The 12,996-nt window shown below is 50.0% G+C and overlaps 1 protein-coding gene across 1 annotated transcript in view; it reads left to right on the forward strand.

Moving 5' to 3' along the window:
* Nucleotides 1–9: 9 nt before the first annotated feature.
* The window catches only part of LOC311314208 (ADAMTS-like protein 4), a gene marked incomplete at its 3' end in the record, with an annotated part of 17,804 nt that continues 4,817 nt past the window's right edge, over nucleotides 10–12,996 (forward strand). Inside the window, exons 1-4 of the mRNA XM_084444545.1 lie at nucleotides 10–187; nucleotides 1,541–1,604; nucleotides 2,892–3,544; nucleotides 6,899–7,631. Of these exons, the coding sequence (XP_084300671.1) occupies nucleotides 165–187; nucleotides 1,541–1,604; nucleotides 2,892–3,544; nucleotides 6,899–7,631 (1,473 nt within the window). The 5' untranslated portion in view covers nucleotides 10–164. The remainder of the gene's footprint in view (nucleotides 188–1,540; nucleotides 1,605–2,891; nucleotides 3,545–6,898; nucleotides 7,632–12,996) is intronic.

Raw genomic sequence — 12,996 nt, forward strand, 5'->3', positions numbered from 1 at the left:
AGTAGAGAGAGGGAGAGAGAGAGCACGCGAGTAACACAGGACCGCAGCCGTTTTGCCATCGATTGGAACAGATCACTAACCTGGCCGGTAAAAAAAAAACAACCAGCGGTTGCCAAAAGATCGATCGCAGAACGTGAACACATCAGAGTGATTCCAGCCGTAGCATGCGGGTCGGAGTTCTGTTCAGGTAAGTCGGTGAGCACTCATGCTGACCCAGACCCATAAACATAACTTGTGGGCTGTTCGCGTTAGATTTCAGTTAGCCTACATCAACCGTGAAGCACGGGAATTTGTAATTGGTACAAGGCGTGATATTTAATTAAAATGTTGCAGCTGAAGTTAACAGTTAGAGTCCACGTTAAAATCACGCGAGTCAGAACCACGTATTAGCCTATGCACTGGATGGACGCAGTGAAGTTGGAATTCACCCCGGGGCTGGGGAAGGGGAGAGAGCTCTCCTCTCCCGGGTGGATTTTGCAACTTTAACTCTTTTCTCTGTCCCTCTCTCCGCGTCCCACTCTCCGTTTATTCTGCAATGTGCCACTGGAGCGGCCAGCTGAAACGTGGACGCGGGTAGGGGGTCGTTATTTCGGCCTCAGCAGGTCTGTTGTGCCGGACTGTTTTCTGTGTTTTTGGTATAATTGTTTAGACTAGTGTGGGGGTCTTCGCACACAGCGGCGGCGCACCACACTGGGACGACGGCACCAATTACAGCGGTTACATGTGGCCTGCGGATTTGGGATTGTGGTGATGGGTTATGGAATTGCGGTGTATCCGTGGGTTAGGCTCCTGTTCATGCACCAATTTGTCTAAATTTAGTTTGTACTAAAGCACATGGAACCAGAGTAGACCCAAACCCCCCAAAACAACCCCAACAAGCCACTGGTCAAATAAATGTTGGCTACATGATTATTTTGGATGTGCAACGATTTGGCCTTGATGTGCTTGTAAATGTGGTTGTGTTTTGCAACCACATCCTCGGGCTGTGGAGTGGTCAGTCTTCGGGGAGAGCGAGGCATTTGGAGGGAAAACATAGTGGGTGTTTTAACCCATTAGTTTGTTAGCACCTTCTCGGCTTTTCCAGATTGATTGAAATGTTTGCCTCTGAACCTTGAAGGGAAAAAGAAACTGTTTGTTCTGTTAAGCCCACACGCGCTCGCCTGTGGAAAGAAAGACGCATGACCCTAAACGCAGTTACGTTGCTGGAACACTTGACTTTTTTTTTCTTTGTTAAACTGTAAAACAGAATGTCAGTGTCCTGTAATAAAGTGCGTGATGAGTGCTGGACCTCTGAACAGAGCTGAGTCTATGTCACTGTCTAAACCAATTCACTTTATGCATATAGGGAAATGTTTGGACTACAAGCCCAGATGTCACGGCATTTTACATTGTTAATGTGAGGGGAAAAGGTTAATTCAACAGGAATTAATGTGCGGTTCCACCCTGATTACTCATACTTAGCACCCCATCCCCCCTCTCTCTCTCTCTCTCTCTCTCTCTCTCTCTCTCTCTCTCTCTCTCTCTCTCTCTCTCCATGCAGACTCTATGTGCTGTGGGGGTTTGTGGTGGTCACATTCTCCCTGACCAAGCCTGAGAAAAAGAAGGTGAGATATGATTTCATGAAGGATAGAACTTGTATGACAATGTAATATGGTCTAATAACCATAGTTCTATGACACAGAGAGTTAGCTCAGTGTTGAGCCATGCAGGGGTAGGCTACGTGTCAGTGTGCATCAAGGTCAGTACTGGCCAGCGCCGGGTCAGTGGTGGTTGGGAGTCAGCGCTGGTCCAGACTGTAGCAGCTGTGTTTGATGTCACTCATTAGAGCAGTCCCCCCTGACACAGTCACTGTACCCTGGTCAGTCCCCCACTCCGTGGTCTTGCAACACACACACACGTTGACATAATAAAGCACCAGACAGCATCAACCTCCAGAACGTGGAACGTGGGACATGCACAGATACACACACACACACTCACACACACAAACATTCACACTGTCCTACACACTCACACACACAAACATTCACACTGTCCTACACACTCACACACACAAACATGCCAAGCCCAAACAACATCACAAACACACTCGGGTCCTTCCGCCCAAACGTACACACATCACGAGAGCAGGAGCAGGAAGTGGGGCGCAGACTTCTGTTTTGGTTGTTCTGAATGGAAACTTTTGTTCAGCTCTCTGGTTGGCTGTTCTGCCAACCAGTCCAATGGTCTGCTGCTGTACACACACACACACACACACACACACACACACACACACACACACACACACACACACACACACACACACAACCACACTCTCAGAGTTATGATGAGAAGGGAATGTGAATGTGAAGGGAAACATTTATACACAGCCACAGGGAGACATCAAAGCCTGACCTGGCTCACACATACATGCACACACATACATACACACACGCACGCGCACGCACACACACACACACACACACACACACACACACACACCACCACCACCACCACCACCACCACCACCACCACGTCAAACTTGTTGATGTCACTTCCACCAAGCTACCCATATTCCATCCAGCTGGCAGTGTGATCCTCAGTATAAAATGCAGCAGGGCCACCGGCAGTCAGACTAATCCTGCGAGAGAGAGCGTTCAGCAGCAGATTTATGTACTGGCTTCTCTGAAGGAACCTACATTTCATACAAAGTACCACATAATGTAAAGATGAATGAATGGATGTATGGGCTATAGCACGCTAGTCCAGACTGGTTTTCATGCAGCTTTCCTCAAATGTTCTACGTATAGTCAGACGATGGCGTTGTATGGTTTGTTATTGTATGTGTCTCGCATGTGATTTATTGTGTGTGTGTGTGTGTGTGTGTGTGTGTCCATATGTTTGTGTTCCAGGGGACAGGCCGGAGGTCCAGGCAGGTGTTTGAGGCTGAGGGTCCCGAGGGGGTGTGGTCTCCATGGGGGGAGTGGTCGGAATGTTCTCAGAGCTGTGGAGTGGGCGTGTCACAGAGAACCAGGAAGTGCTCGCCCCCTCCTCCTCCACCCCTCTCCCATGCCCCTCTTAACTGGGCTGGTTCGTCTTTCCTTCCCTCCTCCTCCTTCCCTCATGGGGGGGTAGGGGGTCCTGTCATATCAGCCATGCACCCCTTCTACCCCCCCCATTACCCTGGCCACCAGCCAGCCCAGTATGGGGTAGGAGGGGGAGGGCCCGAGAGACAACCTCCTCCTTACTACTCGTCCGCTCTGTCGACCAATCAGAGTCCGGGATTGCCTCTGTTCCGAAACACACCCGCCGGAGGTAGGGAAGACGATGTGTCAGGGCAGTCCAATCCGTTGGCCCCTCTCTATGGGCCAGACTTCTCGCCAGCCAATCAGGAGCAGCCACCGGTGTCAGTGTACCGCTCGCCATCGTTTCCCGCCGCTTCACATGGCTACAGCCAACCAACACGGGTCTCTAGGAGGCCAGCCAATCCAAGCGCAGTGAGGGCAGGAGGTGGTGGGAACCGAAGGTCAGTCTCCACCAATCGGGAGGCTGTGCCTGCCAAGAGGTGAGTGAGAGGTTAATGTTGGCAAGACAAGGCAAGTTTATTTGTATAGCACATTTCAGCAACAAGGCAATTCAAAGTGCTTTACAGGAGACATTAAAAGCATCAAGACAAAGTGCAAGAAACACATAAAAGGTCATAAAAAAATGAAATGTTTTTTTTTTTTTTTTTTTTAAACGGACATTAAAATAAAATGCAGGAAAAATAAAATACAGGAATAAAAGTTACAGTGCAGTGTATGAATGAATAATTATTTGATTTAATAAAAAGCAGCGGCAAAAAGAAAAGTATTCAGTCTTGATTTAAAAGAACTGAGAGTTGCAGCAGACCTGCAGTTTTCTGGAAGTTTGTTCCAGAAAGCTTCCAGAAAGCTTCTCCATGTTTTGTTTTAACTCTGGGGACAGAAAGCAGGCCTGTGCCAGACGACCTGAGAGGTCTGGATGGTTAATAATGTAGCAGCAGATCAGAAATATATTTTGGCCCTAAACCATTCAGTGCTTTATAAACCAACAGCAGTATTTTAAAGTAAATTCTTTGTCAGACAGGAAGCCAGTGTAAAGACCTCAGAACTGGAGTGATGTGATCCACTTTCTTAGTCTTAGTGAGGACTCGAGCAGCAGCGTTCTGAATCAGCTGCAGCTGTCTTATCGATTTTTTAGAGACCTGTAAACACACCGAGTTGTGCCTACTGAAGATAAATGCATGGACAAGTTTTTCCAGATCCTGCTGAGACATAAATCCTTTAATCCTTGATACATTCTTCAGGTGATAGTAGGCTGACTTTGTAATGTGACTGTTGAAATTCAGGTCTGAGTCCATGACTACACCAGGATTTCTGGCTTCTTTTGTGGTTTTTAGCATTACTGAGCGCTGACTTTTAATCGTTCTTCTTTGGCTCCAAAGACAATTACTTCAGTTTTATTTTGTTAAGTTGAAGAATGTTCTGGCACATCCAATCGTTGATTTGTTCAATACACTTACTCAGCGCTTGTATGGGATTATTAGTCCCCTGGTGATATGGTGATATAAATTTGTGTCATCTGCGTAGCTATGGTAACATATTTTGTTGTTTTCCATAATTTGAGCTAGTGGGAGCATGTAAATGTTGAACAGAAGAGGCCCCAAAATGGAGCCTTGAGGAACTCCACAGGTCATTTTTGTCCGCTCAGATTTGCAATTGCCTATAAACACAAAGTAGTCCCTGTCCTTCATGTAGGATTCAAACCAGTCTAGCACTGTGCCAGAAATTCCCAGCCAGTTTTCCAGTCGGCCTAGTAATATGTTGTGGTCAACTGTGTCGAATGCAGCGCTGAGATCCAGTAATAATAAGACAAAAATTCTGCCATTGTCTATGTTTAAGTGGATGTCATTGAAGACCTTAACAAGAGCAGTCTCGGTGCTGCGGTGTGGTTGAAATCTTGACTGGAAGATATCCAAATAATTATTTTGTGCCAGGAAATTGTTCAGCTGTTGAAAAACCTTTTCTTCAAAACTGGAGGCTTGATATGTGCCTATAATTGTTCATTTGAGGGGTGTCTAGATTATTCTTTTTTAAGAGTGGCTTGATGACTGCAGTTTTCAGGGTTTGTTGGAACACACCTGAGAGAAGAGATGTGTTTACAATTTGTAGTAAATCAGAGGCCATGCAGTTAGATACATTTTTGAAAAAGCCTGTAGACAGAATATCAAGGCAACAGGACGAGGATTTCAGATATTGTATGATGTCCTCCAGGGTTTTATGGTTGATCGGATACAATTGTCTCATGGTATTGATTTTAAGTGGACACTCCGACAACACATATCCTGTACCTGATATGGAGGTACTGACCGCTTGTCTAATTTTCTGAATTTTGTCAGTGAAGAATGAGGCAAATTCATTGCAGGCCCTGGTGGATAGAAGTTCAGAGGCTACTGACACAGGAGGGTTTGTTAGCCTATCGACAGTGGCAAACAAAGCATGTGCATTATTATTGTTTTTGTTGATGTCAGAAGAGAAGGACTGCCGTGCATTTGTCAGCTCCAAATTATAAATGCGAAGTCTCTTTTTATAGATGTCATAATGGAGATATGTTTTTCACCACCTGCGTTCAGCTTTTCAACACTCTATTTTTTCTATTCTGACCAGTGCGGCGTTTCTCCATGGAGATGGTTTCTTACCAGAGACCACCTTCACCTTAGTGGGCGCAATGGCATCAATAATATTTGTAATTTTAGAATTGAAATGATCTACAAGCTCATTGACTGAGACCCACGAGAGGGCAGGCGTGGACGAGAAAGCCTGAGTAAATGTTTCACTGGTGTTTTCAGTGATGTACTATTTTGTGATGACATCTGTTTGAACATTTGTGTGCATGGAGATAGTACTCTTAATGAAAACACAGGAATGATCATCAACATCAGACACCTCAACCTTAGAAATATTCAGACCTTTGTTGATGATGTCCAGAGTTTGCCCCTTGTTGTGTGTGGGCTCCGTCACATGCTGAGTCAGTCCATTATCAAGGACACAACACAGTTCTTTAGCCCCTCTGTTCTGGGGGTTGTCAACATGGTGGATGTTAAAATCACCAACAATTACCACACAGTCAAAGTCAATACAGATAATAGACAGCAGTTCAGCAAAGTCATTAAAAAAGTTTGGACAGTATTTAGGTGGCCTGTAGAAGTTAAGAAATATGGCTCGAGAAGAGGAATTAATCTGAAGAGCCACATATTCAAAGGAACCAACATTTCTGTAACACATCTGTTTACATTGGAGGGAGTCATTAAACAAAATGGCAACTCCACCTCCTTTCTTATGCACTCTAGCCTCACATAAAGTTGGGAGGGGTTGACTCGATAAGAACAGCTACGCTGTTACCTTGGTCTCACCAAGTTTCAGTTAAAAACATGAAATCAAGATTGTGCTTGATAATAAAATCATTGATTAAAAATGTCTTTCCTGCTAGAGACCTGACATTTAATAAAGCTACATTTGGCATCACAGTCTGGGTGTTTACTTTGTTTAGCCGTTGCTATGCCATTGGCATTGTTGATGGTGCATTGCCAAGTCATTGTATGATGTTGTTGGTATGAGTCATGGGAGACATCAGAGAGAAAGGGAGTGACTCTGGACCAGGCCAGTGTGTGTGTGTGTGTGTGTGTGTGTGTGTGTGTTTTATGCTGTTATCTACCAGTACCTCTGCTCTCTATCATTAAAACATTACCCTCATGGCTTAGTTGTTCACAGCATACTCCCTCTCACGTCAGCCTGTGTGTGTGTGTGTGTGTGTGTGTGTTTGTGGGTGTATCATATCTAGGAATGCTGTGGTTATGACCCCCCCCCCCTCTCTCTCTCTCTCCCTCCCTCCCTCCCAGGCCATCTATCCGCCCGGGTCAGTTCGGGTACGGCAGGGTGCCGTTCTCCATGCCGTTACACCGGCCCAACCGCCAGGCCCGCCACACCGCTAACGGCAACGTTACCACGGCGACCCCGGGGCCTGACCCGGCCGAGCGCGACGCCGATACAGAGAGCCCAGGGGAGGAGAGGAGGGAGGAGGAGGAGGAGGAGAGGGAAGAAGCTAACGGAAGAGAGGAAGAGAGGGGCGCAGCAGAGGAGAGCACAGAGTCACCCGTCCCGACGACCGCCACCACCCCGGCGAAGGCCGTCCGGCCCGAGAGACAGACAGCGGCGCGCCGGCAGGCGGACTGGCACGGGCGCGGCCGAGAGGGGGAGAGAGAGGGGGGGCGAGCGACGCACGGATCGCACGCGCAGCGGGCGTTCGACTGGCATGCCGTCACTGCCCCCCCGCCCCGCCCCCACCCACCCGCCCTCTCCCGCCCCTACTACTCCCCCCTGCACCGCCCCCCACCCCCCCAGCAGCAGAGAGAGAGGGAGCCCCACCCCGGCTACGGCCCCCAAGCCCCACGCCCCGGACCCCCCCCCCAGCAGCCAGGCGTCTACGCCCTCCAGCACTCGCAGCCCGCCCACCTGGGCCCAGAGGAGGAGAGGGGGGGGGGCGGGGCAGGAGGGGGAGGCGCGGAGGGGGGACACACCCAAAGCTACAGCTGCTCAGGGGGAGACAAGGAGTACCGCAAGTGCTTCTCGCAGGTAAGAGGAATGTTCTCCGTTCATCGAACCCGCCACATCCTTCTCTCTGAACCCCCCCCCTCCGCCGATGTGCCAACTGGAAACCCAGAGTCAGACGCGCCTCACGCCCTTCTCCGCTGTCGAGAGCTCAGACTCACGCATATTTCGCAAGTCATCCTTGTTTTTGTTAGCTGTGATGTTTATCTCCCGTTAAAACGCTTGGCATAGCGGCGAAATGGACTGCTGGGTTCAAGTGAGCTGCGAAGTTGGGGGTCAGGTGTCCGTGTGTGTGTGGTGGAGAGTGTGTGTGTGCGCGTGTGCGTGTGTGTGATAGGTAGATCATTCTCCTGCGCCGACAGTGGTGTGTTGTGTTTGGGCGGTCATATGGAAACTGTGGGGCTGGCTGGACCACTCCGGGGGTTCTGTGGGTGTTCCATGGGTCAGGATCAGAATGTATGTATGTGTGTGTGTGTGTGTGTGTGTGTGTGTGTGTGTGTGTGTGTGTGTGTGTGTGTATGTGTGTGTGCTCAGATACATGCATACATCTGTGTGTGTGTGTGTGTGTGTGTGTGTGTGTGTGTGTGTGTGTTGACACAACGCCAGGTCTGGCTTGAGGCGTATGGTTATAATTATGTCTGTGACCCCTTCCAGTTCAGTAGCAGTGGTGTGTGTGTGTGTGTGTGTGTGTGTGTGTGTGTGTGTGTGTGTGTGTGTGTGTGTGTGTGTGTGTGGCGCCAGGTAACGCAGGAAGAGGCGGGACTTAAGCAGCTTTGAAGTCGGCCAGTTTGAGCAATTGCCCCGTCACAGTGAGTTTGCTGGCCTGAATCAGGGTGACGTCTCTGGAACTTAGGGGCAAATGGCAACGCTGCTGGCTCCTAATCTGGCCTACAGGAGACAGGCTGTCATGTTCCGTTCTATTGATGGGCTCTTTGAAGCTTCTGGTTGGCCAGTCAGAGTGGTCTTTGAGTGGCAGGGCTATACGTTGCAGTGTGCCCCACTTATCTTATCTAAGAAAGCCACATGCGCACACACTCACACACACACACACACACACACGCACATGATTTAAGTAGCACTTAAGTGAAGGGCCAGGCTGGTGCTCTGTGGTACGTCTTGTTTCCTGGTTTAGACAACATCTCTGCTCCCTTCTGTACACGTGTGTGTGTGTGTGTGTGTGTTTGTTTGTGTGTATTTGTGTGTGTGTGTGTGTGTGTGTGTGTCAGAGCGCGCGTGAATCTCAGTACTGAACAGATGCAGCCATTGGCCGAGGGCACAGTTGCAGTAACACCAGTCCTGTGATGGCTGACTCAACCAAGTTACACATTTCCCCTTTGTCCCTCTGTGTTTGCGTTCAAGTTCAAGTTCAGGTTGTGTGTGTACATCTGGGCGCATGTACCTGTGTTTAGTGTTCGAGAGGTCATGTCATAACATTCTATGCTAGATAGCCACCCGTCACGGGGCGCGCGCGTGTGTGTGTGTGTGTGTGTGTTTACCCCGTTGCGTAGAAGCAGAGGGGGAACCGAGAGAGTGGCAGAGGAAGCGAAAGAGGGAGAGGAGAGGGGGATGAGAGAGGAGAGGGAGAGGGAGGGGAAGTGACGCGGTTAAGTAGCAGTGAAAGAAGGCACTGTTTTTGGAAATCTGCACACGGTGGGGAGAGGTGGGGGGGTGAGGCTTTGGGGGGGGGTGAGGAGAAGTGAAACCAGGGTAATGCTGGTCACCGTGGCCTGGGGGGGGGGGTGGGGGAGGTCAGATAGAGGCAGAAGAAGGGGGGGGGGGGGGGGGGAGTCAGCAGGAAGAAAAAGGAGGGGTTCGTGGAAAAGTATACAAGCAGGAAGCAAGGAGGGAGAGAGAGAGAGAGAGAGAGAGAGAGTGTGTGTGTGTACTCTTGTGCGTGAGTGTGTGTGTACTCTTGTGCGTGAGTGTGTGTGTACTCTTGTGCGTGAGTGTATGTGTACTCTTGTGTGTGAGTGTGTGAGAGAAAGGAGAAGTTAGCTGGAGGGAGAGGAGAGGAATCGGAATGTTGGATGAAACAGAAGGATGGAGAAAAACAGAAAAGGAGAAGTCAACTTTGACCAGATTTCTCACCAAGAACAGCTATTTAGACAGACGACGCATTTTCTCTCTTCCTTCTCTCTCTCTCTCTCTCTCTCTCTCTCTCTCTCCCTCCCTCTCCCCCTCTCCCTGCTGGGCCTCTACTTCAGAGTAAATATTTATTCAGGGACAGTGTAGCATGCCACCACACAACAAGTCGGGAAGACGGAGCAGAAAGATACCAGGGATCTAAAGATGAAACATTCGCTGCAAAGGAACGCTTCCAGTTCCAGGAGAATAACCAGAAAGGCCGGCGTTTCCCAGACACGCAACGCGGCTCATCTTAAGCCCGTATCCCCTGTGGAACTTTCTCTTAACCGGCCACAGACAAAGCATTGTCTTCTGTCTCCCAGCGTCTACAGTAACAGTCAAATGTAACTGTTAATACTGAGTGATAATCAATGACAGTGTGTGTGACAGAGCAGCATGTTATTGGGACGGTCTCCCAGTTCTGCTCGTCTCAGCGAGAATGACGCCATTGTTCTCTGGAGGAGACCTGTCACACTGTTATTATAAAGATTGTTATGGAGAGCTGAACAAGCCCAGATGTGCTGGTTAGAACACACACACGCGCTTGCCGTTCGAACGGGTTTTGCGCGTAACGAGCGGGGACAAGGGTGTAGATGGAGAGGACGCGTCCTTCTCCCTGAACGGGACCGGGGTCAACCCTGACTGACCCAGCGTCCGTTCCGTGTGGGGGGTCGGGAGGCTAGCATGGGGGGGGGGGTGGTGGGCTAGCGTGGGGGGGGAGGGGTCACCCTTACTAACCCAGCGTCCGTTCCGCAGGGGGGGGGGGGAGGGGTCACCCTGACCTGTAGTAGGGACGGACACACTGCGTCTCCCCCCCCCCCCCCCCCCCCCCCCCCCAAGACAACTCATCTCACTTCCTCCTTGGGCGTCCGTTCCGTGCGGGGGTGGGAGGCTAGCGGGGGGGGAGGGGGCGGAAGGCTAGCGCGGGGGGGGGTCAGGGGGTCACCCTGACCTGTAGTAGGGACAGACGTCCCCCCCCCCCCCTCAAGACAGCTCTCACTTCCTCCTTGGGCGTCCGTCCTCGCCGGCCTTGACACCGTCCTCAGGAGTTCGCCGTCTGCGTCACAAGATCATTTCAAAAGGCTTGCGTGTTTTCGCGCACACACACAGACACACACACAGAGACACACACACGCACAGAGCCACACATACAATTTGAGTCACCTTTTCCCCATTCTATTCTTTTGTGTTCTGTGTGAAACCTCTATCTTTTTGAAAAGTCAAGCGGTTTTAGCTTTGTGTGTTTTGAAGGGAGGAGGGTGGAGGGGGAGGAGAGGAGAGAGGAGGAGAGGAGGAGAGGAGAGGAGGAGAGGAGTGTTGAGCTGATGCGACCAGCTGCAGGCAGAGACATGACTGTGTGGGGGGATGACGGCGCAGCTGGGACACGTCACCTGGGTCTTCCCTGTGGAAACGTTCCCAGAAATCTGTTGTTCCCTTCAGAGCTCATTTAGCGGAGTGTTTGTTTCGCAGGACGGCGTTGCGTGTGATTAGGTTTTGGTGTGTGTGTGTGTGTGTGTGTGTGTGTGTGGAACAAAGCCCCTGTTGCCTCAGTGAGACCCTGTCTGCCCCCCCCCCCCCAATCCCCCTAATGGTCCTATTCATTACAGACAGCCCCCCCCCGCCCCCACTCCCCCTCCTCCCTCCTCCCTCTCTCCACTCTCTCAATCCTTCCTCCCCTACTCCCTCCAGCAGTAAAACACTCCTACAACTTTCACTGGCCTCTACAAAAACATTCACTCACTCTCTTTCACTAACCACATTCACGTGTCTTTCACCTGGTGACCAGACAACGGCTGTCTATCTTTCACTCTCTCTCTCCTGTCGCCTTCCCTCGATAATAACCATTAGTCTGCCTCCTCTTCTGACTGTCCTCTCTCTCTCTCTCTCTCTCTCTCTCTCTATCTCTCTCTATCTCTCTCTCTCTTTCACTCTCTCTTTCGCTACTGTTCAGTCCACAGCCGTGCGTTCATCCCACTGGCACTTGTTGTTGCCGTCTGTCTGTCTGTCTGTCTCACGTACAAGAAAACATTAGTCTGGGTTGGGAAAGACTTGATTTCTGATTTCTGGAAGGGAATCCTTCCTCGCAGTTGTTGTGAAAGTAAGTGATTTATTATTTGTACCTCTGAGGATTTTTAACTGTTCACATTCATCCGTTGAGTCAATGCTTCCGTCACTCCTTTCGACCCCCGGACCCCCCTGTAGCCCCGCCCCCCTCTTTACCGCTGTAAAAACCATCGCTCACCGCCTGTCTGTCTTCAGCCCGTTCAATAACTGTCACTTTCTCTTTCTCACTTTCTCTCTTTCTCTCTTTCTCTCCGTCTCTCCGTCTCTCCTCCCCCTGTCACTCCACCCCTCCCCTGTCCTTCTGTTCACACACAGACACACTCCGTCTGCAGCCTCGGACCTCTCGCCCTGGCTAACTAGACACACACACACACACACACACACAGACACACAGACATATGCACACGCACACACACACACGCAGACATACGCATGCGCACACACACACACATGCACACGTACACACACACACACACGCAGACATATGCACACACACACACACACACGCAGACATACGCACGCGCACACACATACACACAAACACACACAAGCACGCACACACACGCACGCACACACACAACGTACACGCACACTCGCAGGCACATTGGCAGTAAAAGGACCAACCCCTAACTCTCCTTACAATAACACTGTACTTTTCTCCTGCACTTTAAATGACATGAACACACACACTCACACACATGCGCACACACACATGCGCACACACACACACACACACACACACACACACACACACACACACACACACACTCCTGCCTGGACAGTAACACACGCCTGAACACACATACACACACACACACACACACACACACACACACTCCTGCCTGGACAGTAACACACGCATGAACACACACACATATACACACACACACACACACTCCTGCCTGGACAGTAACACACGCCTGAACACACACACACACTCCTGCCTGGACAGTAGCACACACATGAGCACACACACACACTCCTGCCTGGACAGAGTTTTATTCAGTCTTATTCATCAGTTTTATTGCCAGGTAGGTTTCACAGATACTAGGAATTTATTCTGGCCAGTTGGTGCATAACATTGATGGATAGACAACATTAGCAGGGTGCAAGGACTAGACAGGACAGTGCAAAGACAGGACAGTGCAAATGCAAAATACAAAATAGAAAATGGTGTGCAATGTGTTTATACAATGTGTTA

This window comes from Borostomias antarcticus, assembly GCF_949987555.1.
Source record: "Borostomias antarcticus genome assembly, chromosome: 10".
Classification (NCBI taxonomy): Eukaryota; Metazoa; Chordata; class Actinopteri; order Stomiiformes; family Stomiidae; genus Borostomias; species Borostomias antarcticus.